This window comes from Phodopus roborovskii, unplaced genomic scaffold (assembly GCF_943737965.1).
Source record: "Phodopus roborovskii unplaced genomic scaffold, PHOROB, whole genome shotgun sequence".
Lineage (NCBI taxonomy): Eukaryota > Metazoa > Chordata > Mammalia > Rodentia > Cricetidae > Phodopus > Phodopus roborovskii.
Genome location: NW_026125052.1, coordinates 28,767,057 through 28,791,003, shown reverse-complemented (window position 1 = coordinate 28,791,003; position 23,947 = coordinate 28,767,057). Strand labels below are relative to the sequence as shown.

The window sequence follows — 23,947 nt, the reverse complement described above, 5'->3', positions numbered from 1 at the left end:
TGCTCCCCAGTCTCTCTTCCTAGGGCACTTTCAGGCCATATGCATCTTCTTCAGCATTTACAAAAAGCATGGTCTTCAGGGGTACAACTTACTGCACCTGACCCAAAGTGCACATCTGCCTCTTCCAGGCAGCGCACCACACCGGCTGCATACATGGTGGCGAGGAGGCGGCCCGCTCCCTCTATCTCGTCCACCTGTGAGGTCCTGAGCTCCTGTCTTTGTCTCGCTCCATAAGGTGCCTGTAGCTGTCATCTTAACAGTACTTTCTTTGACCCTCCCTGCTATTTTCTGGGGCCTCTTTCTCAGCATGTCACCTTACACAGTCTTGCCTAGGAAGAAGCACAAGGGATACTGGGCAGTGACAGCAGGGTTGTCACCATCTTTGGCCCAGTTACTTTTGCAGGGATCTATTTTACTTCTCAAGGAAATCCAGCCAGGCTGCAGGGGCTGCAGGCCAGACCCTCTGCTACTCTGCACTGTCTCAGGTGACCAGCTCATTGGTGACCCCCTGCAGAAAGCCTTCATGTTGCAGGGGGGCACCTCCTTCCTGGTATCCTACCTGTTGATGAAGTGTTTCCAGGCCCGGGGCCCCGCACAGGTCAGGGTAGAGAAAGCCAGGGCAGCCAGGATGGAGAAGAGACCAAGGAATAGCAGACCCTCAATGCCATCATAGCAGATACCAGTGAGGGCATCCAGGTAGTCCTGGGGAAACAGAGACATGTCATTGCAGAGGGATGTGTGGCAAGCCTAGGGGCTGAGCCCTTCCATGAAAACTCCTCTCCTTCCTGCCTTTGCCTACCATCATCTGATTGACCCCCATCCAAAGCAGAGGCCACTGCCTTTTAGGGTCCCCACTCCAGAGCCATCTGACAACTCCTTGGGACAGACTGCTCTACAAGGATTTTCTGACCTCCTACAGTATGGCAGACACTGGAGGCTGACTTCAAACAAGACAGATGTGATGGGAGATGCCAGGCTTGGAGATGTGGTCACTGCCATCGCCAACTCAGATGAGGTGGTGGTTAGTTGGAGAATTGCAAACAGAGTACATCTATAACTCTTTCATTAAAAAAAAGTTTATTTTTTATTTCTAAGTGTAAAGGGGGTTGTGAGGGGCATATATGGGCCATAGCACACATGTTTACTCTAAATCTATATAGGTCGTAGAAGATGTTGATAAACATTGGCTCACTGCTTGGGGTGAGGCACTCATATACCCCCAGTGGCCCTTGAATTATTGCATCTAAGTAAGGTTAGGTTTTTTGGTACGTTTTGAACAGAATCTCACTATGTAGCCCTACCTGACCTGGAACTCACAGAGATCCACTTGCTTCTGCCTCCAAGGACTGGGTATTAAAGGTGTGTGCTACCATATCTGGATTGTCCTCTCTCTCTCTTTCTCTCTGAGACAGGGCTTTACTATATAGCCCAGATGGTCTTAAATTCATGATCCTCCTCCCTCAGTCTCTAAATACTAGGACTACAAGCATGCATCAGTATGTCTGGTACATTGTATCCTGGCAATGAGATTGAAACACTGACTTGCAAGGCGGGGAGATGGATGGGTTGACCAGATGGCTATTAGTCTAGGCAGTGGGTAGCTATACATTAATCATTTAGGTCAAGAGTCTTCCACTGTTCTAAAACTATCCTGCCTAGCATTACAATAGATTCCTATTGTAAGTTCCTTTCATGTAATCAAGACGCTAGCTATTTCCTTCCATTTCCCACTATTTGGCTTCAGCTTCCTCATTTCTGGGCCTGAAGGGAATCCAGATAGTCCTTTTCCTATGTCTTTGCTGACTTCTCTCTGGGAAAATGTGCCCTGCTGGTGTACCCCACAGTCACCTAGTACCTTGTGCAGCCCTCGGCAATCCAACATGGCAGTCAGCTGGTGCAGGCTGGTCTCAGAGGAGTTTAGCAAAATCTGGATGCCAAGAAGGTCTTTCTGGAGTAGGAAAAGGGAAAGAGAAGGCAGGGTGAGCAGCTGGGGAGGGCGTGCATACAAGCTTACAAAGAGTGGCTAGGCCAAGAGGCCTTTGGATGCGAGGAAAGGGCTGAGCCACAGGGAGTGAGGGAGCGATGCACAGCTGGCAGGATGCTCACCCAAGCCTGGCTGGGGTGCAGGTTGGAGTGTGGCGAGGGAAGGGTGCATGGGGTGGGGTTCAACGAGGGCTCCCCTCCTCCCAACACGGCTGCTGTGAGTGGCAGGTCCCTTACCTCCGCTGTAGGGAAGAGTGGCACAGCAAACTGCAGCAGGCCTACAACTTGAATCTGCATGGTGGTCAGTGAGCGCTGGAAGACGGTCAATGACTGGGTGGAGAGACCACAGGCCCCCCGTGAGAATCCGTTCCCCAGGGGTTCCACAGCTACCAGGAGGGTTGCCCTCCTATAGCTACATCAGCGTCAGCCAACTGCATAGGAGGGGCAGGCAGTACCACTGTGAAGGGCTTCTTGGACTGCGGATTCAGGGGACAGGCATAAGGAATTGGATTCCACTGGTTTTGGAATACTGGACCTTAACTCACAGAAGGAAACTGCTCCCCAGCATTCAGATCTCGAGCCATCTGGTGAACACAACCACTATGGCACCACGATTGTGCTCCTCCCGCAAAAGACATCTTTCCCTACATCCCTCTGGCTTTTTAAGAGCTCCACAGTCTTCTTGCTTCTCGGTGCTCAGATGTAACCCTCACACTACATGGAACTTGCCATTGAGCTTGTGAGAAAAGCAGAACCTTGGGACCTATCCCCACCGGCCACAGCACCGGCAGAGTAACCAGCTCTCCAGGGAGGTGGACACTCGTGAGCATAGGAGAAAGGTATAGAATGTAGCGACCAAGAACAAAACTCCCTCCCTTCAGAGAACAGCTAAGAGAGGGACCACAGTGAAGCGATGCCCAGCTGTCCACCATCCTGATACGTGATGGGGCTCAGGATCCAGGGAGAGGGAGGTGAGGAGGGGCTGTGGGAAGGGTGTGCTCGAGGGTGTGCTTGGGGCTGTACCTGCTGGAAGGGGCTGCTTAGACTCTGACTGCAATGCAGGTAGTAGTGGGCCACCTCTGCAAAGCAAGAGTATCAGTGTCAGGAAGCTCACAGCGAACCAGACCCTCTGCCTGCCCAGTGGTCCACCCCACTCCCAAAGAAGGCAGTTTTCCAGAAAGTGGTCCAGTGGTCTAGAGGAAGCTAAGTTTGGGCTACGGAGATGCTTGGTGACCACAGGAAGAGGTAAAGTGTAGGAAGTCGGACCACATAGGCTTAGCCTGAGTTTGGGGAATGTGACAAGAGGCCCCAAAGTATATTACCTGAGCTGACCTGACTCCGTGTGTTGTTCAGGATGTAGATGTCAGGAGCCACGCAGAAGTCACTGGTGCCCTGAGTCATGGAGACAGGAGTGGGTAGAGGAAGGTCAGAGAGACCCTCAGGCACCAGGAGGAGTGAGCCTAGCTCCTGCCGCCCTGGTCATTTTGATTTTGATCTCTAACTCAATCCAGAGCAGAAGAGAGGCTGGGAGCCAGATTACTGGGTTTGAGCCCTGGCTCTGTCCTTTCCTGCCTGTTACCTTGGACAAGTGACTTATTCTTTTTGTGCCTGAGTAGTCTCATCTATGGTATAGACACAATGACACCTCACATAGGACTATTAATCCAGAGGCAGCTGCAAGTGTGAGTCTGGGTGGTCTTCCTTTGCTCTCGGGCTTAAAGCTTTTCCCCACTGTATTCTTGCCATTGCCGAGCTCTGCACACTCTGGGGGGTCAACCTATGGAAGGTCGCTTTTTAAACAAAACAACAGGACCTAACTATGTAGCTCTGGCTGTCCTGGAGTTCACTATGTAGATCAGGATGGCCTCGAACTCATGGAGATCTGCTTGCCGTCTGCCTTCTGAGTGCTGGGATTAAAGGCCTACATTCTTATGCCTGGCTCTGGCTTGCCATCTGAAGGGAAAGACTAGGAGAAAGCTCATCCTGGGGCCCTTGGGGCTGTGTTTCCGTAGGGAGTCAGTGGAATAGGACTGGAGCTGGAGCATGGCCTGGCTAAGTGACCTCTATGGTCAGGAGTGGCAGCAGAGGAGTGTTCTGAGCCCGCCCAGCATCGGTATGGGCTGCAATGGAGAACTGGAGGAAAGAGGCACTCCATCTTCCAGAGCAAGCAGGGCAAACTCCACGCCCCATACAAGGAGGCACCCACTTCTCTGATGCATGATCCCTGAGCATGGAGCTCCTTCGGGTGGTTCTGAAACACAAGAGGTACTCTGTCCACATGCAGCATCATCCCTCACCCACTGAATCAATAGGCACTTACTAGATACAGGCATGGTTCTGGGACTGAGGACTGGTACTTGCCAGGGCCATGTGTATTTGTACTCTACTGAGAGTAGAGTGTGTGTATTTGTGTGTGTGTGTGTGTGTGTGTGTGTGTGTGTGTGTGTGTGACATTGGAGAGCAATAGGCTCCTCTATATTCAAAAGTTCTCCAGAGTACCCCAACACAAACACCGCCACCCTCCCCCTGATATACGCGGTCACCCACATGCACTTAGGACCTCGGAGAATGGTTTCGTATACAAACCACCATCATACATAATAAATCACCGAGCCTATTATTATCAGTTAGAGCTGCAGCGCTAGCAGGCTGGGTAGTGCACCCTCACCCTTTGGCAGGAATAGCAGAGATGGGGAGACAGGCTGGGGTGGCTTGGTAAGTGGAGGAAGGCCACTGTCTTTGAGCCACACGTGTCTCAAGAAGATTAGGATCCAAAGAGGGGGAGCTAGGGACCCCTTTATGAGGCATCACCAATGCTGAGGCTTCTCTTTCATCTCCAATTAGGCCGGGCCTGGGAAAGCGGGTTACGAGACCATGGGGTAGTACATGGCTTATTGTGAGATGCCAGATCTACCAATGAAGGTGATATATGCATGTGTGTGCACATGCATACATGTGAGCATGCATGTCTGTGTCCATACATGATTCATTCAATGGCACATAGAATGGAGGGCATGAAGGAATAGGGTGACAGGAAGTGGGCAGCTAGACATTTGGGAGAAGCTGCCATTGGCTAGCCCAGCTGATGGTTGAGCCTGCAGGAACTTACCCAAGTACCTGAAGGGGTCATTCCTGTGACCCTCACATGCTGAGAACTGTGTTAGAAGCCAAGATGGCTACTACACACCGAACGGTCCCTGTGTGCCATCTGAGGCACCGGGTGCTATTCTCCTGTTTTACACAGGCATCTCCTGTTACTTCAGTAACTTTCCAGAGGTTCTGCTGCTGGGAAGGGATGATGCGGCTAAGGCTGGGGGCTCCAGCAGCTATGGTCCTGCCGCCCCTCAGGCCTGCATGCTCTGGGAGTCTTCTGTCACCTTTGCTGCGGCCAAAGCACCCATGGTGACTCCTTACCAACTCTTGCTCTCTTCCTTCTAGGCACTGCTTCTCCTCTGCCCATAGAGCCCCCGGCACTTTGTAGCTCAATGCCGACTACGTAGGGGTGGCCAGCAGGCCCAGCAGTGGGGGCCTAGGGCCACGGGTCTGGATGATCTGAGCTTGGCTTCCCAGGCTCCACTTCCACTCAGCGAGCCCTGGAACAACTGTCTCAGTGTCCATACTCTGTCCTGTGGATGTCCTGCCTGGTGAGCAGGTTGGGGAAAGGGTGATGGTGTGACTCTGCCCCCCTCCCCTAAATAGGCCTCAGAGAGCAGGGCGGAGGAACACAAAAGCTCTGCACAATGACCCCTTGACAGCTGGTGCCCTCCCCCTCCCCCCTGCCTCCCCGAGACACACGCACACCCCTCCTCCTTACCCCCTTCCCTATTAAAATGCCACAGCAGCATCAGCTCTGTCAAAGACCCATTCAGTGCCCTCACACCCGCCTCTCCTGCACAAGGGCTGGACTAAAGAGATTAGGGAAATGGCATGGCTCCCAGCTCCCTGGCGTTCCATGGCACCGGGCTGCAGATAATGCGGGCCTGCCTGCGGGTTCCTTGAACGGGCAAGATGCTTGATGGGAGAAGTCCCTGCTGGGAGGGAGCCAGCTCCCAAGGGCAGCTCACGGTGGCAAGCTGGATGCTATTGCTTCTTCAAAAGGCAGAGGCTGCCAGAAAAGGGACCCAGCCCCATAGGCTCAGGAGGGAAAGCTTCCCTACACCCACACTTGCATCTGGAGCAGAGGCTGCCAGCCAGGCAGCTGTGCTCATCACTCTGGGCAGTGGAGCCCCTCCCCACAGTTTACAACCTCCTGGCTCCACAGGCCACCAGGGTGCCGTGAGCACAGCCTGGGCTCCAGTGCTGGCCTCTCGCATGGTTGCAACACAGAAAGGGGAGATGAGAAATACCCACTTCCTTTCAGTTTTGTTGGTTCTGAGGCAGGATTTCATGTACCGCAAACTGCTCTGAAACTTACAAATCCCAGCCTTTAACCCCTCGAGTGCTGGGATAACAAATGGGCACTATCACGGCCCAGGGCGTGATCTGTGTAGGCAAGCACCTTACCAACTGAGTGTCCCCAGGCCTCTCTATCCCCTGCTATAATACTAGAGCTCAAACCTACAGCTTTTTAGTAGCCAAGTGTTCTGCCACGGAGCTGTTTCCAGTCCCACCCTCACCCCTTAAATTTATTTTATGTGTATGAGTAGTGTGTGTGTGTGTGTGTGTGCATATATGTGTGTGCATGTGTATGTGTGTGTACATGTTTGTGTGTGCATGTGTGGGTGTGTATGTGTGTGTGTATGCATTCACAAGTGTGCCGTGTGTGTTCTGATCAGAAGTCAGAAAAGGGCATCGAATTCTCTGGAATTGGAGTTTATGGATGGTTGCAAGCTACCACGGGTGCTAGGAATAGAACCTGGGTCCTCTGCAAGGGCAGCGGACAGGTGCTTTTAGCTGTTGAGCCATCTCTCCAGCCCCACAGCCTCCCTCACCCTTTAGAAGACCTGCCTTACTAAGTCACTCAGGCTGCACTTCAATTAATTTTGTAGCTCACACAGGCCTTTAATTTGCAAGCCTACTCTCCAGAGTAACTGATGACTACCAGAATTGGCTCCGTCTCCAGAGTAGCTGGGGCCATAGACTTGTGTCACCAGAACTGGCTCCTCAGCACTTCTGAATAAGCCTCTATCAAGAGTGGCAGAGCCAGGTGGCACCAGGGACCATTTATCCTGTGGATATGACAGACAAAGTGCCCAAGACCAGAGTTCCCAGCCAGTTCCAGGGACAGACACCAGGCAAGGTAAGGCAGAGCAAGAACAAACCACGGGGATGGCTTAGAGCCCTCAAATCAGAGTGATTCCCTAAAATCTCCTAGTGAAGTGTGTCTTCCCCTGCATGTGTGCAGTTCTTGTGCATGCATGTTCACACGGGCATGCAGCAACACACACACATAGAGCGAGCACCTATAACTAGTGATTCACACCACCACGTCATGATGCTCTGCCTACAAGTTGTCTTCCACTAAGTGACTGTCAACAGGGAGCATCATCCCCCCATCCCCCGAGTTTGCAACCCAAGGCACACAGCACCCCCACCTGCCGAGTGAACACGTGCTCAGACAGCTCAGCTCTGAGATCAATGACTTAAAAATATACTCATATAGGAAGCCCCTCGCGTGTGAGCGTAAGGGTCGAGGGGACAGAAGGTAGGAGACGCCACCTTCTGCGTAGGCACCTGATATCTGGAGGAAGGTAAAGGGACCCAGGCAGCCTTCACCAGGTTAGCTCATCACACTCACACAGAAGCTCCCAGGTTAGCTCATCACACTCACACAGAAGCTCCCTGTCCACCCACGCGTTCTCTGCACGCCCCAACAAGCAGTGTGTCTTGTCTTGGCTCTGTCCCCGAAGCCGGATAAACCCCTTCCTGTCTCTGAGCCAGGCCAAAGTGATCCAAGCTTCTAAGACTCTGAGATGGGAAGTAAGGGACCGTGCCTGTCTGGGGCCTTTGAACGGGACGGGACAGGACAGCCATCCACAATCCCCTCCACTTACCACTGCTGCAGCGGTGTCAGCAGCCAGAGAAGCCCAGCTGAGGATCAGGGTCAGTACCCCACAGCACAGCATGCTAGGAGAGAGGCAGACACGCTGGGACCTCAGAAGGGTGGAGGGGGTGTCTCCTGGACAGTAGTTATCCTACTCGAATTCAGCATCCTTCCTCCCAGGCATTGGCCCCCACCCCCACCCCATCTCCACCATGCATTGACCCCACCCCTCCGCTCCCACTAACGGCTAGGAGAGGGCTGTAGATCCCAGTGCCCTGGTTGAAGAGACCCAGCTGGGACAGCACAGAGACAGCTGGAGTGTGGGGCATGTGACACACAGGGACATCCTAGCTACTACCACTCTCAGGGCCTGGCTAGGCCCTCATCTCCCTCTATAGTTGGCCTCTAATCCAACGCTTTGCTTCAGGACCATACGCAGGGCTACTCACGAGGCTAGGAGACCCTTGGAGCGCCTGGCCAGTCCCAGGCAAGTGACGAGGCAGATGACCAGGTCCAGGATGAAAAGAAGGAGGTAGGACAGCCACCTGGGTGGAGGCAAAGAGACAGATCAGAACCCGCTCCCCCCCCCAATACCTGCTGCCCCTGGGAGGCCAGAACAGCAGCTCAGGCCAGCCGGGGTTCTCAGGGGCTCAAGGAGTTGCACCCCAAACTCTCCTGCCCCTTGCCTTAATCATCTGGTAGAATACCTAGACCAGTACTGGGCACTAGAACTTTCCATCATGGTGGAAACGGTCTACATCATACTGTCCACTCTATCTGCCACTACTCACTGATGCCTGCTAAGAACCTTAAAAAAAATGCCTAAGGACCAGAGATGTGAATTTATGCAATAGAAAAAGAAGCCAAGTGTAGTGGCAGACACCTGGAATCTCAGCTCTTGTGAGTTCCAGGCTAGCCTGGGCTACAGAGTAAACTTAGCCTGTTCCCACAAAGGACATGAATGTCATAATTTACTTAATATTACTATTTTTTTTTAATGATGCCAGGGAGCAAGTCCAGGGTCTTATACATGCTAACAAGAGTTCTACCTCTGAGCTACACCCCAGTTCACCGGCCAAATTTTTAATCCACTTTGACATACATAGTGGATTACATAGCTCTGTCTCTGCAGCTTCCACCCCACAATCAGGCAGCTCCTGTCTGCTTTGCTCCGTTTCTAGAACCCTCAGAGAGCAGACCTGGTAAGGCCTGACGTTACAGTCACAGATCTGAGAGAGCTCGAGAGGCCCCTCCCTTGGTGAAAGCCTGCCTGTCTTGTCCACGGCATGTGTAGCCTGTGTGGTTTATACAGGGTGGCAGGCAGAGGTTTTTCCAATCGACATTTGTGCCTGGCACTGAGCTTGGAGTCATGACACCTGTGTGAAAGGGCTTGCTCCTGACTATCAGGGAGTTCAGATGGCGCTAGGGTCATCCTTGCTAACCTCTGGACTCCCTGCTGAGCTTCCAGAGAACGGTTGTCCTGTACCAGCTAGACACCGTGGCATGCTACTTTCCTTGAATTTTTTTTTTTTTTTTATTTTCAATCTTTAAAAGAGAGGGTTTCGTGTATTCCAGGGTGGCTTCAAACTGGGTATGTAGCCAAGGATGACCTTTAACACAATTCTCCTACCATCACTATCTAAGTGCTGGGATCACATTTATGTGGTGCCGGGGTTGGACCTCAGAATGTGAGTAGAGGCTCTGAGGAAGATGGAGCAAGCTGGAGGTCCCCAGAAGCCGAATAAGATTCTGTCCTTGGGGATACAGGTTTGATGCTTAAAGAAGATGCTTAATTGAAACTCTGGGCCCCCAAACAGAGCAGCAGGTACCCACCCCATGGCAGGTCTCTGGGGTCCTAGAAATGGGGCTTTGGGACATGAATAGAGCTGGCCTGCCACTTGCTGAAGGCCACTAAGGAGCCAGTTTTCTTAAGTCAGAGTTGAAAGAAACTTTGGGATCCATCTAGTGTCCTCATCCTATGTTACAGATTAGAAGGTAGATGGAGACTCAGGGTGGCTACTAAAGATGGGTTGTTCCTTCCGTCTCCTCTCCCATCTGCAGCGACTCCAGATGCAGAGAGGCTCCTGACCCATCCACAGCAGTGCTTTCCTAACTCCTGCCTGTGGAAGCTGTTCCTAGAAACAGCTCGGGGCGGATGTGTTCTCCCAGAGGAGCCCCTGGGAACTAGGGGAGAGAGTTCTCACCACGAACTTGGCTCTTGCCTGATGAATTAATGGTGTTGGCTTTCACCCCTCACCCCACCACATCCGGGCATCTGTTAGCCAGCATCCACATCTCAGCCCCAGGCAGTAACAGCCTGTTATCCCCTCCAATCTGGAGCTGGAACATGTCTCCCCAGTAAAGTGCTCCGATGGGGGTGGATGGCCAGCGTAACAACTGTTGGAAAGCCTTTCTGGGGAGTGACCCTCAGCATTCGGGAGCTGCAGGGGCCTGCCTGAACTATCCTTGCTCCTTAGCCTGACCAGAGTAAGAAGCCTCTCTTGATATAGAAAACCTTTTCCCATTTCATCAAGGCATTTGCTAAAATGTTCACAGGACCAGCCAGATGCGCTCAAGGGAAAGAGCCAAGGTCAATAAGGATACCTTCTATGGCTATTCCAGTTCAGAGTTGGCAGCTCCTCTCAGGCCCCGGGGAAGGAAGGCATTTTGCCCATGTCTCAGAGGAGTAACCCCAAGGGCCTGTTCATCTATAATGACTCTGCCACCAAGGAAATTCAAAGTCTGTGGGGAGGGAGATGGCAGCACCTCCTGGAACCCAGAGTCCCACATGGAGCTGGGGACTTGGGTGAGCGCTTCCCTTTGGGAAAGGGAGTCTGACTTGGGAGGCCTTGAGCATTTTCTCTGGACTCAGGCCCTGAGCAGCAGCCTCCTGGGTGGGGCTTTATGATATAATAGGATACAAATCCAGAAAGCCAAAAAGTATATTGTGCAATGTTGAGGCAGAGGCTCTGATCTTCGTCAATGGCTTGGAGAGGTGCCAAGTCATTTGGGTGAGGGAGGGATTCAAAGAGCTGACACTTGTCATGCAAGACCCACACATCTGTCCCACCCTGTGTCTATGATACTGGACTTCTGACCCTTTGAGCACAATGACGTGCGTGTCACACACGATGCACGCACATTACATGAGTGCATGCTACCATGAAGGTCAACTTAGGACAGAGACAGCTGTCTCCTTTCTTGGCTCTCAACATTGACTCTTTGAGGCCCTGTATTCGGAAGGAGGGCAGCCAGTCTGAGGCCTAGGGCCTGAGTTTAGTGACTATCATCAGGGATGGGGTTACAGAGGGACATAAACAGATGCTGGATGAGGCAGAGATGAGTTTGGGACCTAAGTGATTCGCTGTGGTCATTAAACCTGACTGTCAAGTTGATGGGACCGAGACTCAACCAGGAGGCAAATCTCTAGTCATGTCTGAGAAAGATTAAAAAAAAAAAAAAAAAAAAAACTCTGTGTGTGTATGTATGCATGTCACAATACATAGGTAGATCAGAAGACAACTTGCAGAAGTTAATTTTCTCTTTCCATCATGTGGGGTTCGGGAATTGAACTCAGGTTGTCACACTTGGTGCCGCAGGCCTTTACCACACTCTCAAACTGTGAGCCAAAATACACTTCCCTCCCTCCTTCCCTCTTCCCTACCTCCCTCCCAATCTCCCTCCCTCCTCCCTCCCTCCCTTCCTGCTCTCTCCCTCCCTCCCTGCCTCCTTCCTCCCTCCCTCCTCCCTGCCTCCTTCCTCCCTCCCTCCTCCCTCCCTTCCTGCTCTCTCCCTCCCTTCCTCCTCCCTCCCTCCCTCCCTCCCTTCCTCCTCCCTCCTCCCTTCCTTCTCCCTCCCTCCCTCCTCCCTCTCTCCCTCCCTCCCTCCCTTCCTGCTCTCTCCCTCCCTCCTCCCTCCCTCCCTCCCTCCCTCTCTCCCTCCCTCCTCCCTCCCTCCCTTCCTCCTCCCTCCCTCCCTGCCTCCTTCCTCCCTCCCTCCTCCCTGCCTCCTTCCTCCCTCCCTCCTCCCTCCCTTCCTGCTCTCTCCCTCCCTTCCTCCTCCCTCCTCCCTCCCTCCCTGCCTCCTTCCTCCCTCCCTCCTCCCTTCCTTCTCCCTCCCTTCCTCCTCCCTCCTCCCTCCCTCCCTTCCTGCTCCCTCCCTCCCTCCTCCCTCCTCCCTCCTCCCTTCCTCCTCCCTCCTCCCTCCCTCCCTCCCTCCCTCCTCCCTCCTCCCTCCCGTTGTCTGTGTTATTTAGTCACAGCAATGAGTAAAGGGTATAACAGATGTGATGGGGTGAGGCGGCAAACCCCTTAGCATTGCACTGCTGAGGTGCTACCCAGTGAGTGGCCACCCCACTGCCTCCCCAGTCCCTCCCCAGTCCCTCCCCAGTCCCTCCCCAGTCCCTCCCCACTGCCTCCCCAGTCCCTCACCTGTAGTGTTCCACATAGACAGTCTGGTGGGACAGCTCAGTCAGCTGTGTGGTGACCTCCCTCCACACAGGCAGTCCCGAGAGCTGGTTGACGACGTTACCCGCCATCTGCTGCATGAACTTGAGGGTCTGGATGTAGTCTCCCCGAGCAGCAAAGATCTCACTGAGCCGAGCCAGGTGCTGCTCTAGGTCCACTTTCATCTTCTGGGTGTTTCCAGACACCTGGGGGAGGTAAGGAAGGGGCTAGGAGTTGCCCAGGCATAGCCACTGAGAAAATCTCTGCAGGAGGAAGTAGCAATTGACCAGCTAGCTGGGCTTGAAGGGCGGCTCCACACTGACAGACCCTGGGAGCTCATGAGACTGCTGTCCCTGGGGAGTGACCAAGGGCAGAGGTCCTGTGCCTACTGCCATCATGTGAGTCTGGAATGTCCCCCAAAGATCTGTGCTAAAGGCGTGGACACAAATTTGGTGATCCTGGGAAGTAGCAGAATGTTTCATAGGAGGTGGTTAGATCTGTGACAGGACTTAAGGTCCCTCAAAAAAGACACTGGAGGGGGCTGGAGAGATGGCTTAGTGGTCAACAGCACTGACTGTTCTTCCAGAGGACCCAGGTTCGATTCCCAGCACCCACATGGCAGCTGACAACTGTCTGTAACTCCAAGATCAGACAAACATGCAAGAATTCTTTCTTTCTTTGCTTCTGTACACACTGAAGTGAGCAGCTCTGCTCATCCTGTAGGTTCACCATGGCCTCTCAGATCAAAGGCTCCAAAGTAATGTGACAACCAGCATAGCTGAACCCTTCCCAGCTGCACCAAAACAAGCCTTTTTCTTTCCCTTTCCTCCCTTTTCTTTCATTTAAAAACCTTTATTTTTGAGACAGGCTGGACTCCAACTTGCTATGAAGTTGAGAATGACCTTGGTCCCTTCTGATCCTCCTGCCTCCCTGGTGCTGGGACTACAGGTATCCAGACCTTTTTTCTTCATAAATTTGGTGATCTCAGTGATTTGTTATAGTGCTGGAAGACTGGCCCATAGACACAGAGCCAGGTCATTTCTGGCTCTGTTATTCTAGCTTTCCCTGGGCCTTGGCTCTCCAATCCAAGCCTTGCTGCATCCTGAGCTTCTCTAGCCTGAAAACCCACATCTTAACACTCTAGCAGCAAACGCTATACAAATAACTCCAAATATAAACCCCCAAACTCCGAAATCCCAAACACCTCAGGCCTCCTGAATTTCAGAGAGGCGGGGCACAACCTGGACTCCAAACAGGAAACCAAAATAATTCCTAGTTCTTCTATGAACATTCCCCTAAAGTGTGAGTCACTTGGGATTTGAAATCAAAGACTCAGAGTCCCAGGCTGCCACCTTGTGCTTTGGTCCAACAGGGTTCCCAGGCACCCTACTAGAGAAGGGGTTTGTCTCTGAGCTAGAATCAGCATGTAGTGTCCCAACCACAAAGCAAGGCAGAACAATGGGGCCTTGAAAACAGAGAACAGATGCTGTCTCCTCCCAGCCTGGCCCTGGGACAGGAGGAAGAAGTCAGTGTCTTTTCTTGGGCTCATGTCCCTCCAAGTCCCCAGTATGTCTGTCCTGCCCACCTGTCCTTTGCTTTGGCCGTAAATGACTCCAGAAGAACATCTGTCTACGCAGACTTAAGTGAAAGGGTGACGGCAGGGTCTGTCCTTGCCAGCTCCTAACCAAGGCGCAAGGTGCAGCTTATATTGCAAATGTCATACTCTGGGGACCAGTAGGCTTGGGGACAGCTCCACAGCCATTTAAGCAGAGCCAGCATGTTGGTAGCTGAATTAGGAAGCGCTTTGCTTCTGTTGTGTTTTCAGGCAGGGTCTCCATAATTGCCCAGGCTAGCCTGGAACTGGCTATGTAGTCTAGGTGGACCTGGAATTTGAGATCCTCCTGCCCCAACTTCTGGAATAGCTGGGATGTTAGGACTATGCTGCCAGGGTCTGGTTTGCTGCCTTGACACTGTCGTGCAGTTGAAGGAGGGCAGGGTGCCGGGTTAAGCCTTACCCAGCAGTCTTGGCTCCCACAGTCTGCAGGATAAAGGCACAGCAGAGGGGCAGAGGACCGTGCAGCAATGGAGCCCAGGAGAGCACTCTGATCTTGGGGAATCATGGGAACTTGACATCACCCTTGTGGTTTTTCGTGTCTTCCCTACACTGTGATTTCCTGATTCTAGATGAGAATGGCTTTCTGTGTCAGCACCACCATGGTGCAGGCCTGTGGAAACCTAGTACTTGGGAGGCTGAGGCAGGAGGATTGCCTTGAAGTCAAGGCCAGACTGCACTATACACAATCTCTTATCTCAAAAAAAAAAAAAAAAAAAAAGACAAAACAAAATGTTAAACTTTGTCTGGGACTTTTTCAAGCTCTCTACCCCTCACTTGTGTGTGTGTGTGTGTGTGTGTGTGTGTGTGTGTGTGTGTGTGTGTGTGTGTATGTGTATGTGTGTGAGACCCTCCTGCTTCAGCCCCAAGTCCTGGGATTATAGGCCTGTGCCACCAAGCCTGGCATTTCAGTTTTTACTGTCTTAAGGTCAAGGTGACTTTAAGAATAGACAAGTCAAGGTTGGACACGCAGCTCAGCTGGTAGAGTGCTTGCTTCGGATGCTGGAGGGCCTGATTTTCATTTGAAGCACCCAACAAATTGGGTGTGGTATTGAACACTATAATCTCAGCACTCAGGAGACAGAGGCAGAATGAGCTTAAGATCGTCCTTGTCTACATGGAGAGTTCTAAGCCAGCCTGAACTATCAGTGACTCTGACTCAAACAAACAAAAATCCAAGAAGAAAAAGAAAAGTTAAAAGTTTAGAGAAGAGCCAGGTGTGGTGACACATGCCCGGTCTACACAGCAAGTTCCAGGACAGCCAGAGCTCTGTAGAGAGACCCTGTATTTAAAAAAAACCAACCAAACAGCTGTCGGTGGTGGCGCACACCTTTAGTCTCAGCACCCAGGAGGCAGAGGCAGGAGGATATCTGTGAGTTGGAGGCCAGCCTGGTCTACAGAGTTCCAGGACAGGCTCCAAAGCCACACAGAGAAACCCTGTCTTGAAAAACCAAAACCAAACCAAAACAAAACAAAACTCCAAATAAAACAACTACAATTATAGAATAGGCCAAGATTGGTGTCCAAGGCCTGTAATCTAATTGGTTAGAAGGTTGAGGTAGGAGAATCAGTAGTTCTAGGATACAGAACCTTGCAGAAGGGAAAGAAAAGAAAGAAAACCACAACTCAATAAACATCTGTCAAGTCCATTTTTCCTTCTGGTACTGTTTCATGGGAAGAGAAGCTAGACTGACTAGATAGATGATAGATAGAGATAGATAGATAGATAGATAGATAGATAGATAGATAGATAGATAGATAGATAGAGATAGATAGATAGCTGACAGGTAGATAGTTGACAGATGATAGATGACAGACAGATGATTGATAAATAGATGACAGATAGACAGATAGATAGATGGTAGATGAGAGATAGATGGATAGATAGATGACAGAGATAGAAGATAGATGACAGATGAGACAGACAGATAGAGAGATAGAAAGATAGATAGATGACAGATAGATGATGGTGTCACAACAGTGGCCTCCTTGAAGCTTTGTGCTTGCTCAAATGGTTCCCAGTCCTCGAGGTTCAAGAAGACAGAGGTGTGATGTCCCCGAGATGGACTGTAGCTTTCTCTTAGTAACTGAGGATGAAGGGGACAGCTCAACTCTTCACCATATGGGGACCAGGACCAGATAGGTCACTGTTTCAAAGGACAGGGGTGTGGTTTTCAAATTGTGACCCCAGGCCAGCATCATCACTCAGGAGCTCATTACAAATGCAAATTTTCACCCTGTCTGGAAGGTGAATTGGAGCCCCAGCAGGGTGGAGCTTGCTGCCACCCCCCCACCCCCCCCCCCCCCCCCGCAAGCTCTGGAAGAGATTCTGAAGCAAGCACCAGGTTGAGGGAGGAAGAGAGGGAGGGAGGGTGAGAGAGAGAGAGAGAGAGAGAGAGAAAGAGAGAGAGAGAGAAAGAGAGAGCGCACATAAGCGCTAGGTCAGGTATGGAGTGGTTGGGAGGAACACCATCTCAGATAAGTAAGTAGGGGGAGGGGAAGAACATAGGGCGAAGACCTGGGGTCTGGACTCTGTGTTCTTGCTGTGAGATCACTGGTTTTCAGCTGTGGGGTGATGCCACCTATCTGTGCCTCAGTTTCTCCACTGAGCGGTTTCCCATAGGCTTATGGGTTCAGGATGGTGGGGGTTTCTAGTCAAGAGAAGGGAATGCAGAGGGTCCCTGGCCTTTGTGTTTGGGGACAGCCCTAAAAGGACCTCTAGTTGACCATTTGGTTGCTAGATCTGGGCTCTGGCAGCCCAGCTTCATGTCATCTGGGCTGGGGTGAGTCTCCATCTTGACTCTGCCACCCACAGCCTCCCAGCACCTACCCCTACTTCATGGTAATTGCAGTAATTATCATAATGACGCCATTACCTTAATCCCCCAGGGAGGGTGCACTCTATAGTTTACTTTCCTTGGTGGTAATTCTTCTGATGCCACTTAGCCATTTACCTGCAATTTGGACCCCACCCCTTAGGAGAAGGGGAAGGCCCTACAAGGATCTACCATCTCCCGGGAGCCCTCAGGCCAGGCACTGCGGGGCGCCCACCTTGAGGCCTTCACAAACCCCTTAGGTAAGAGGGATAGAAACTTTTCATAGTTGGCATCACAAATCCCCAGGCCAGCTGTCCCACATTGCCCTGACAGCCGCAGGGTAAGCGGCTATCTCTGGGGACGGGGTGAAGGAAGGTTCAAAGCATTCAAGCCTGGCTCAGGAGAGTTGGGAGCCCTAGGGCTTGTTCCCAGACATCAGCAAGCTTCTCCCACCAGATAAAGACCACATTTTCCCCTCAGGGAAGGTCACAGCTCTGGGGCGTTCTGGCACTCAGGCTTCTCCCTCTTTCAAGGTCACTGATGGCTCTTAGCGGGAGACAGTACACTGCCAAGGACAGGCAGAAGGTGTCCTTGGGGGCTTGCTTGATCCTCATCAGTACCGAGGTAAGAGTGGGTGAGTTCCCAGGGGTCACCTCCCACAAATACTGGGCAGTGCACATCTCAAGCAACACACAGCCTGTCTCTTTAAGGTGAAATTTTCTGTCCCTGCCCCTCCCCCACCCCTGGGGGGGTGATGGAAGGATTAGAACTGCAGAGTTTAAAGATGCTTGCAGGGAGGGGGCAGACGAGGTTGAGTCCTCCCTAGGAGGTTGCCAGGGGAGTGAGTGATTCTTCTAGTTAGGGCTGGGTTTGGTGGTGGAGGGCTGCAGACACAGATGTGCCTTTCTTGGGGACTTTCGATATTCCAGGGGGATCAGGTCTAGAGCAGGTCAGGTGCCCAAGGACTAGGGAGAGAGTCCTAGGGAGACATCACATGGAATCACCTAGAAAATCAGCAGGAAAGGCGGGCACTCTGCAAAAGTGACAGGCCGGCAGGGACCAGGGTGAAAGAGGAAATCTAGCTCCTGACTCCTGCTCCAACACTCAGGCTCAGCCCCTTAGCTTTTCCTCCAAGCAACCTAACTTCTTAGTCCAGCTCAGTCTCCACCGTGAGCTTCCGGCAAGAATGTTGCTGAACCCACAGCCCAGAGCCCAGAGGACTCTTCCCAATTCGTGTGTGTGTGTGTGTGTGTGTGTGTGTGTGTGTGTGTGTGTGTAAGTAGGGGGCACGGTGGATGGTCTTCCATTGTTACTGGAGACTTTCTCCACTTACAGGGGCAGGGTGTGTGCCACCATTCTAGATTCCCAGTTTCCCCTTTTGATGGATGGATCAGAACTTTGTACAAAGTACTTAGAGCTAACATTTGAAAATCCACATTCAGGACTGAGGATGTAGCTCTATTGGTAGAGAGTTTGCCTATCACGTATGAAGCCTGGGGTGCCCACATGGCACCCACCATGCATGGTGCTCAAATACCAGCCAGTCCACTGAGACTACAGGGTCTGATGGATGTTAGACTCCATCTCAAAGAAACAAACAAGCGATGCTCAGTAGGTTATGGTAGCCCTAGCACTGGGTACGCAGAGGCAAGAAGGTCACAGAAAATTCCAGATGAGTGTGGTCTATGAAGTGGGTTCTAGGATAATCAGGGCTACATAGTGAGACCCTCTTGCTTTAAAAACAATAAAACGACTCCAGAAACCCACGTTCAAGGTCTCCTTCAGGGTACAGGCCGTACTCAGATGTTCTGCAGACTTACTGGGGGCTGAGGGGGTAGAGCTGCTCTGAAATCTCTCTAGGCCTGAGTGGTAGAGACGGTTCGCCTTTGGCAGGGCAACTGCTCAGATGGCAGCCCAGCCCACAGCATCGATCACACAGCTCTGAAGGGTGCAGCTGGCCTCCTGAGATCTGACTGGCACCCTTGTTCTGGCCTTGCTGAGCTCATGGGCTATGCCTGTGCCCAGCCACACCCCCCGCCCCACATCCCCAATCCTTACCAGATCGTCAATTCCAGAGAAGGTGTGGTTCGCGTTGTCCAGGGAGTAGATCAGCTGGTACACCCCATCGTTGGTCTCACTGTTTCCATAGAAACCGACACCCACTGCAGCACTGCCGGCAGACCCCCCCACACAACAAAGGTCAGGGGTGATGTACCCAGAAGAGAATACGCTTATCTCTGTGTGCACAGGTGTGCGCATGTGCACCAGGAGGCCAGAAGAGGGTGCTGGGAGCCTTCCCCCATTGCTTTCTGTGTTATTCCCTTGGGACAAAGTCTCGCACTGAACCTGGTGTTCACTGAATGACTGTGGCAGCAAGTGCGCTGTCTCTGGTCCCCACGCCTGGGACTGGGTTTGCAGATGTGTGAGCTTTCTATGTGGGTGCTGGGAACCCAAACTCAGGTAGGTCGTTGTGTTTGTACCCCTATCTGTCTGTGTCCTTGTACTGAGGATTGAACCTGGGGCCTCAGGCATGCTAAGCAAACAATCTACTATCGAGGTGCGGTCCCAGTCCTTGCGTTTATCTTTTTTCTACAGCCCTCTGTGGTGGCACACGCCTATAATCGGGAGGCAAAGGCAGGAGGATTTCTGTGAGTGTGGGGTCAACCTGGTCTATGTAATGAGTTCTAGGGCAGCCAGGGCTGTTACACAGAGAAACCCTGTCTTGGAAAACAAAAACAAACAAAACACACGCAAAATTGTTTTTAAGGCTGCAGAGATGGCTCAGTGGCTAAGAACACTGGCTGCTTGTCCAGGGGACCCCGGTTCAGTTCTCAGCGCCCGCACGGCAGTTCACAATCATCTATAACTCTGTAAGTTATGTAAGTTATAGCTCCATAACATCTACAAGCTCCAGGGGGGTCTAACACCCTCTTCTGGTCTCCATAAGCACTGTATGCACATAGTGCCCAGACACACGTGCAGGAAACCATCCATACACATAAAATAAATCTAAAGAAAAAAAATTTAGAGCAGTTGCAAGTCCACAGCAGGTGCAGGATTCCTCTATTCGTGTACAGTCCCCCATTTGACACCCTTTATGAAGTGATGCCCTTGCTACGAATGATCGATCACCCAGTGGGAACATGGGTACCATCCAAGGCCCACAGCGTGCACGGGGGTCACTCTAGGTTGAAATGCTACAGGTCTAGATACAGTGTCAGGAATTTACTATCAGCGAGGCCCCTATTCCCTGCTCCCTTCTGTCCCACAACTGGAGTCACAGCATGCGGCCTCTTCCGATGGTTCCTTTGCCTTAGTGACAGGCATTGGAGGTCCCCAGTGTCTTTCATGGCTCAGCGGGACATTTATTTTCGGCTCTGCATAATATCCCATTGTCCACGTGTGTCCAAGTGTATTTATTCACTCAGCTACTGAAAGATATCTTTGACTTGGTTCCAGGTGCGGGGAGCTGTGAATAAAAGCCACCGCAAGCAGTCATAATGTGGGCTCAACTTTAGCTGAGAAGCTTTACTCTTCTGAGGGTTTGGGATGAGGGGCTATTGTCTGAGGGTGACCGTTAAGGACCACCAACGTGACCTGGCCTGCTTGTCCTGGCTGGCAACATACTTCTAAAAGGCACAAAACTTCAAGCAAGTCTGGGGGGGGGGTTATGATTCAGTGGCCCTGGTGGGGTCTTGAGATCTGATTTGACATGCTCAATGCCAACTTTCAGGTCCTTCCTGACATGGTCAAGAACCCTGGACTTCTCTATATATCCCTGATCTAGTCCTGTGCTATCAAGTTTTCGCTTCTGCCTGCCTTGTTAACCCAGAATCAGCTGGGTCCTGATTCATGTTCTGGAGTAGCTGGAACAAGTCTCTAGTTCTGCCACAAACTGTCCCTTTGTCACCTCTTGCCTTCTGCTCTCTGAGACAGACACATGAGACAGGGTCTCAAGTATTCCCCAGCAGGGCCTCACGCACCCTTATAGCCAAGGGTGACCTTGAACTCCTGATCCCCCTTCCCCCATGCCTGGTTTCCAATGTCACTCTTGAACCTGGACTCTGAGCAGAGTGTGGGAGCTGGTGTGTGTGTGTGTGTGTGTGCTTTCGTGTTCTATTCCACATTGGGCTGCCCTCCCGTCTTCAATGACCTTATTTTCTGTAACAGCCCCTCCCAGGATTCCTCCTCAGGAATTGTCAGGCTCAGTTTCTCTTTTTTCCTATGGAGTCTTATTGATTTTAACCAAAAGACAAACTTGAAATCCATCTGTATGAAGCTTCATGGTTGGCTTCGATCCAACATTCCAGCCTGAGTAAATCATTTGCAATCTTAACTCTGTCATCCATCATATTCTATGTGGTTCTCCCCTCCTGGGATCACAGGACCAATGAGGGAGCCTCCTGAGTTCTCACCCAAAACACTAACTCAGGGAAAGATAAGTACAAGCATGCATGCATACACACACACACACACACACACACACACACACACACACACACACACACACACAGAGAGAGAGAGAGAGAGTGATGCTTATTCTCCCTTCCTTGAGACAGCTGTAGCTTAGTTGCCTTGGAACTCACTTTGTAGATCAGGCTGGGCTAGAACTCAGAGATCTGCCTGCCTCCACCAGGGATTAAAGGTGTGTGCCACCATGCCTTGCTCCCATCGGTATTCTTTGCATTCAAGAAACGTGCTCTGCTCTGAGTAGGCTTTGCTTTGCTGCAACACAGCTCTGTCCATCTTTCTCTAGAGCATCGCTGGAGGTGTCAGGTTCATGTGCAAAACATTCACTCGTGAAAAGTATGCTTAAAAAAATAAATTAAAAAACAAAACAAAAAGGCAGAAGCAATGGCTGGATTTTTTTAATCGCTGGCATCCTCTTGCCTGGGAACCGGTTGTAGAATGTTGCATGGAAGGAACCCTGCCACAATAGCCTCTTCTGCTTTGAGCTTTTCTCTTCCATTTTATTCTATAAATGTGGGTGTTTTGCCGGGAGTATATGTCTAGGCGCCACGTGTGTGCCTGGTGCCTTCAGAGGCCAGAAGAAGGGGTTGGACCCCCTGGAACTCGTTACCTACAGCTGGTTATGAGCCACCATTTGGCTGCTGAGAAATGAACCTAGGTTCTCTAGAAGAGCAACAGTTGAGTCATCTTTTCGGCGCCTTGAGTTTTTCTTAAGTACTGAACACTTAAAGCCACTGCTGCGGAACACACATGGCCAAATTTCGATGGTTCTGCTTGGATGCTGGGTAGCCAGCATTAAATGCGCATTACTCTAATGGCATTTGTACCTCACAAAAGGCCTATCTGGCAATAGCCCTACTGGAAATGTAGGAGCACCTGCAGCTTTCTGCGGATCCAGGGGTCGCTGCATTGGAGCAAGCACAGCTGGCCTGTGTCTCTGGGTCCCTAACCACCGTGTGATACCCTACCCAGGTAGAGGGATTTTAGTACCCCAGTTCTTCATGGGTGCTCTGGTCTGCCCATTACGTCAGGACCTTCCCATCTGGGCTGGAACTCTTTCCTGCGGGCCTTGGCCCCAGCCACAAGTTTCATCTGTCCTCTGTCCTTGTTCCGCTGCTGAGGATGGCCTATCGTTGGCTTCAGTGAGCCCCACATTCCCACCCACACGAGATCATGAACACTTCACCACACTCCATCATGGCCAAAAGGCTAAGAAATAGTGAATGAACACATTATAATGGGAAAGGGCGGGACAGGGGGGGGTTAATGTGTTCAGGAGAAAGTTGACCCTCCTGCAGACTAGAACCTAGGACCAGTCCTTCTGACAAGCTGCAAGGGACTCTTACCTTAGAGGTCTCAAGGGGGTGCTATACCGTAAAAAATGTCCACGGATACAGAAACGAGGAAAACACACCAATTCCTGAATGGAGCTTGCACAAATCACGTGGGCTGGGTGCTAGGTGGGTGGGGTGGGCTCTCAGTGCTGGGAACCTTCATGCCTCAGTCAGTGCGGAGGAGAAGATCTACCTATGGGCATTAGAAGTTCCTGATCTGGGGTGGGGGGTGGGGAGCTGAGGAGATGGCTCAGTAGTTAAGAGCATTGACTGCTCTTCCAAAGGTCCTGAGTTCAAAATTCCCAGCAACCACATAGTGGCTCACAACCATCTATAATGAGGTCTGGTCCCTTTTCTGGCCTGCAGGCATACATGCAGTCAGAACACTGTATACATAATAAAAATGAGCTTAAAAAAAAAAAGTTCCATTGATCAGGAAACAATGGAACTGATTGGGGCTAACTTCTGATCCTGCAGACCCAGGATGGCAGATGGGGATGCAGAGAAAAGATGCCCACAGTCACCTGGTCAACTCAGGAAGGGACTCATGTGGCTGCCAGACCTGGTCCTGGTCTGTAGAAGGGTTGGGGGGGGGGGTCACTATCGCCACACTAGTGACTGGTTTCCCATTCTTGGCCTCAAAAGGGACAGTATTCCCATATGGACACGGCGGGGTGTGTGTGTGTGTGTGTGTGTCCTAGTCACAGGCTAGCTTTCCTGTGCCTGTGCCTGTTGAGTGCCCCCTTCCCACCTGGCCCCTTTCGAGCTGAGTTACATGGTTTGGCTGCGCACGGGACACTCACCAGCAGAGGAGCCCAGCCACCACGGCTGTCCAGGTGACGCAGCATGAGTTGGGCTGCTTGCTCTGTGCTGTGTGGTCCCGCCGGCAGCAGCATGTGCACACCAGGTAAATGGCAAGAAAGATGAGGTTCAGGCCCAGGCCAATGGCAGCTAACACCCCCAGGAAGAGCAGCGACTGTAAGAGGAGGGATTATGTCAGCTTATTGGTCCAGCAGGGGGCGAGGAGTCCTTCTGCCCAGTCCTCTAAATAAACAGCCTGTCCTACAGTTGGGAGCCAGGGTGGGGATGGCGGAAAAATGGACAGGGAGGACGGCTCAGGTTCAGCAGGACCCAGAGAGTGTTAGGTGACAAATCTCTGGACGTGTGTGAGGGAGTGTCTAGATTAAATTTTTTAAAAAAATAATTTATGTGCATTAGTGTTTTTCCATGGGAAGTTTTGGGTCCCCTGAAACTGGAGCCCTAACCCTAACCCTGAGCTGCCATGTGGGTGCTGGGAGTTGAAC

At 51.7% G+C, this 23,947-nt stretch overlaps 1 protein-coding gene across 1 annotated transcript in view; it reads right to left on the bottom strand.

The window, feature by feature from the left end:
- Nucleotides 1-23,947, bottom strand: part of Ttyh2 (tweety family member 2) — a 41,249-nt gene that overhangs the window by 7,790 nt on the left and 9,512 nt on the right. The window contains exons 2-11 of the mRNA XM_051179917.1: nucleotides 23,447-23,619; nucleotides 18,898-19,009; nucleotides 12,397-12,617; nucleotides 8,416-8,511; nucleotides 7,977-8,049; nucleotides 3,306-3,375; nucleotides 3,007-3,062; nucleotides 2,221-2,313; nucleotides 1,856-1,948; nucleotides 560-702 (exon numbers count right to left, since the gene is read on the bottom strand). Coding sequence (XP_051035874.1) covers nucleotides 560-702; nucleotides 1,856-1,948; nucleotides 2,221-2,313; nucleotides 3,007-3,062; nucleotides 3,306-3,375; nucleotides 7,977-8,049; nucleotides 8,416-8,511; nucleotides 12,397-12,617; nucleotides 18,898-19,009; nucleotides 23,447-23,619 — 1,130 coding nt within the window. The remainder of the gene's footprint in view (nucleotides 1-559; nucleotides 703-1,855; nucleotides 1,949-2,220; nucleotides 2,314-3,006; nucleotides 3,063-3,305; nucleotides 3,376-7,976; nucleotides 8,050-8,415; nucleotides 8,512-12,396; nucleotides 12,618-18,897; nucleotides 19,010-23,446; nucleotides 23,620-23,947) is intronic.